Raw genomic sequence first — 3,657 nt, 5'->3', positions numbered from 1 at the left:
TAGAAGCATCAATGATAAGAGACACACATCAATCAGCTGCATCCGCATGCCCCCACTGGGGTTGGAGCCTGAAATCCAGGCATGTGTCCCAGCTGGGAATCAAACCGTGACCTCCGGGTTCATGGGTGGACACTCAACCACTGAGCCTCACCAGCTGGGCCAGAGCTTGATTTCTTGATTCAAGGCAACTGACTAAGGCCCTAGGGCTAAGATGGGTTAAGACTAACATTTGTATTATGCTATCTAAGCTGGAATAAGTGAAACATCATGAAGGGACAGGCTTCCCAATGCCCTAGTTTACAATGACTTAATTTACAAATGCCCTAGGGGTTCATGTTCATTGTATAACTAACTGGCTTCCTTGTTCATTGTTTTCTGAACTGTTCTCCTTTCCTCTTACCTGACATCCCAGCCCTACTCCTGTCCTGAAGCCATTATGAAAAGCTTAGAGCTTTAACTCAATAGCCTCAGAAAGGAAAGAAAGCAAGCAAGCTGTGAGAGACAAAAACAGCCAAGGGTTGTCAGCCACAGGACAGACTCCCAACACTTTGGCTTAAATGAAATCTGTTGGAAATGATTCTCAGAATTTTTCAATTTCCTTTTATCAGGCTATATGCAACTTTATAATAAAAGTTTATTTTAATGACATAGCCTCGTCTTTGAAAAGAAAATAGACTCACTACATTTCCAGATGTATTTGTCACCTACTTATTAGGCCTCAATTAGCATATCTGGATCAGTTTTCTCCTAGATTAAATGAAAACTTAGTTATATCATCTTAAACTGGCTTTTAAATATGGCTGCTGCCTGCCTTAAGAACCAAGATCTGCTGTCATTGCAAAGGGGAACTGGGCACAACTTCGAAGTCTATAGGGGTGGCAAGTAAAAGCTGGGGCGCTTAGGGCAGTGTGAGGTTTACTGGATGCTTGGGAAGGAGAATTACATAAAAATAATGTCAGGATGCTTAAGGGCAAACATTGCTCATTTCATATTTTGCCATTTTTGGCCTGGACCTCAGGAAAGAAGGAATGGCCTTTCTTTTGGTCTCCCTCTCCCTTCCTCGGTTCTTATTATTCAGCGTTCACATAAATGTGGTTGTTCGAGGCAGTTCATTTGGATAAAAGAGACTTTTGTGGGCAATTTTGGGGACCTAAAGATGCTTTATAACTTTTTTTCCATGGAAATATTTTTACGACTGATCCCTGGAGGGTTTGTGGCCCACTGTGTATTTTTAAGTTGAGGACTTACTGGTGTACTGGCTTAGGTTTGACTCTGCAGTGGTTCTCAGCCTTCTGGCCCTTTAAATACAGTTTCTCATGTTGTGACCCAACCATAAAATTATTTTCGTTGCTACTTCATAACTGTAATGTTGCTACTGTTATGAATCATAATGCAAATATCTGATATGCAGGATGGTCTTAGGCGACCCCTGTGAAAGGGTCGTTCAACTGCCAAAGGGGTCGCGACCCACAGGTTGAGAACTGCTGCTCTAGAGGCCATTGCCCTGGGCTCAGACAGGCGTCTGCTTGTAGGTCAGGTTCTGTCTTCATGGCATTAAGTTCACTGGCTAACCTGTGATTTATTCATCATTATCAGGGAGCACTTGGTAAGCATTTGTGCTTAACTGGGTTAAAGTTAAACAGGCACAGTATAAAGTAAGCAAGTTCTCAGTTGATGCCCTCCCAAGAGTTGAAATGAAAAACATTTGATTAGGAGGGAGAGTGGCCCCTGATACTCCAGTCTCCTCCCAACTCTTACAGTTTGTTGTTCCTTTGTGTTCTCCAACGAAGGAAAGGCACGCACGGAGTCCTCATAACCCAGGCAGGTCTGTGTTTTCACCACTCTGGAGAGAGTTCAAAGATTCACAGGCTCTGAGCTAAGGAATGCTGCTTATGTAGGCACTACCTACCAGTTGAATGCAACTTATTATTATTTTGTTTTATTCTGAGTCTGTTTTGGAATACAGAAGATTATATTTTACCTGCTTGAAACATAGTGCTGTGAATGAAAATACAACTTGGTAGACATAGGCTTAGATTTGAGTAATGATTTATCTTTAAGGAATTCAGTACCCTCACCATTTCTTATGTGTATATTTTGAACTAGAGGCCCAATGCACGAAATTCGTGCAAGAGTAGGCCTTCCTTCCCCTGATTGCCGGCCCTGGCTTCCCTCCCATACCCGGGACCTGGGCTTCCCTCTGGTCGCTGGCAGGTACCTGGGACCAGAGCTTCCCTCACAGGCCTGGCTTCGTCTGAAAGGTCGTCTGGAAGGACGTCCAGTCTAATTAGCACATTACACTTTTATTATTATAGATTATCTATATGGTTTTCTAGTAAGACAGGGATCAATTAGATAAGAACAACAACAATATTTTGATTTCCTTGGGGAAAAAGATAGGTAAACAACTCTAGTTTTAATATAGAGTCTACATATTGAATTCACCGGCCCTAAAGAAGAAACTGAGCGGATATATCGTTCTGTATTTTAACCATGCCTCAGAGCGATTGTTCCTCCCTCATAGGAACACATCTCTGGTCAGTGGTAAAGCAGAGACTAGAATCTGGGTCATTCTGCTTCCAAAATTGTGTTCTTTGTCCCATTGCTGACCAGCTGCATAAGCGTCATGGCAAACCATGCAGCAAGTATTAATAGGTAACCCTTTTGCATCATTGGTAGGAGTATCTTTTATTTGTTTGCCTTTCTATTCCCAGGGATGGTGGGTTGAAGAGAGATAAGGTGAAGAACACTTTTAAGGAAGAGCAGCAGAAGAACTACAGCAAGATGATTGTTGGCAATGGATCTCTCAACTCTGAATCGGACTGACTGCCACCCTGGAGATAAAGCTTGGCTTCCCAGACTAGCCCTTAGAATGGGAGTGTGTGTGTGTGTGTGTGTGTGTGTGTGTGTGCGTGTGTATTTTGGGGGGAATTGTTTTGTTTTATTGTTTGTTTTTTTATTGTAAATATTTTCTACTGGATGATTGTCTCTACCTTTTTATGCCAGAGGCAGAACCCTTTGGTGTCCTTTTGTTGTTGTTGGAGCATTAGCCTCCTGGATGGTAGTTGACTGAGTTTAAACAGATTCTGCCTTCTGTACGATGATTCTGTCATTGAATGAATACTTCTACAGGAAAAAGTACTTGAAAAACATTTTTGGAACTCTTTGTGTTTGGAGTCATTGATACGGTCATTCTCAAAAAGTATCCCAAACTCTTTTTTTCCTGATTAGCTTTCTCATGCCATTTTTAAACTCTTCCTTCAGACTCTTAAACAGTGGGGTGAGGTTAGCATCATGGCTATGCTCTCCTGCAAGCCTGAAAAGAAAAATGGAGGTCAGTATTTAGGAGAAAGGACAACTCCATGTCATCTGACCTGAAAGCCGAATGACAATGTTAATATTTTTTACTAGTGTGTTTGGAGAGAAATACCAGATGGTGAGTTTTACCAAAGAGAAGTGAGTCCAAGTTACTGTGTGAGTGGGTTTATATGTAGACACGTTGCCAATAAATACATTTAGCTAGAAACTGGTGATAATGTTTTTAGTTTTCCTGGTTTGTATGCTAAAGATATGCAACTAGCACCTCTCCCATCTACTATAACCAAACACATTTCAAATAGGAGGATCCTTTTATAATAACAACAAAAATCACATTTA

At 41.5% G+C, this 3,657-nt stretch overlaps 1 protein-coding gene across 2 annotated transcripts in view; it reads left to right on the top strand.

The window, feature by feature from the left end:
* GPAT3 (glycerol-3-phosphate acyltransferase 3) overlaps positions 1-3,651 on the top strand; it is an 82,282-nt gene extending 78,631 nt beyond the window's left edge. For both annotated transcript variants that reach the window (XM_006768670.2, XM_006768669.2), the window contains exon 13: positions 2,715-3,651. In XM_006768670.2, the coding sequence (XP_006768733.1) occupies positions 2,715-2,826 (112 nt within the window). In that variant the 3' untranslated portion in view covers positions 2,827-3,651. The remainder of the gene's footprint in view (positions 1-2,714) is intronic.
* Positions 3,652-3,657: the final 6 nt, after the last annotated feature.

This window comes from Myotis davidii, unplaced genomic scaffold, assembly GCF_000327345.1.
Source record: "Myotis davidii unplaced genomic scaffold, ASM32734v1 scaffold420, whole genome shotgun sequence".
NCBI classification, from domain to species: domain Eukaryota; kingdom Metazoa; phylum Chordata; class Mammalia; order Chiroptera; family Vespertilionidae; genus Myotis; species Myotis davidii.
Note: the sequence above shows the minus strand (reverse complement) of the source record. Positions and strands in the feature narration are given on the sequence as shown.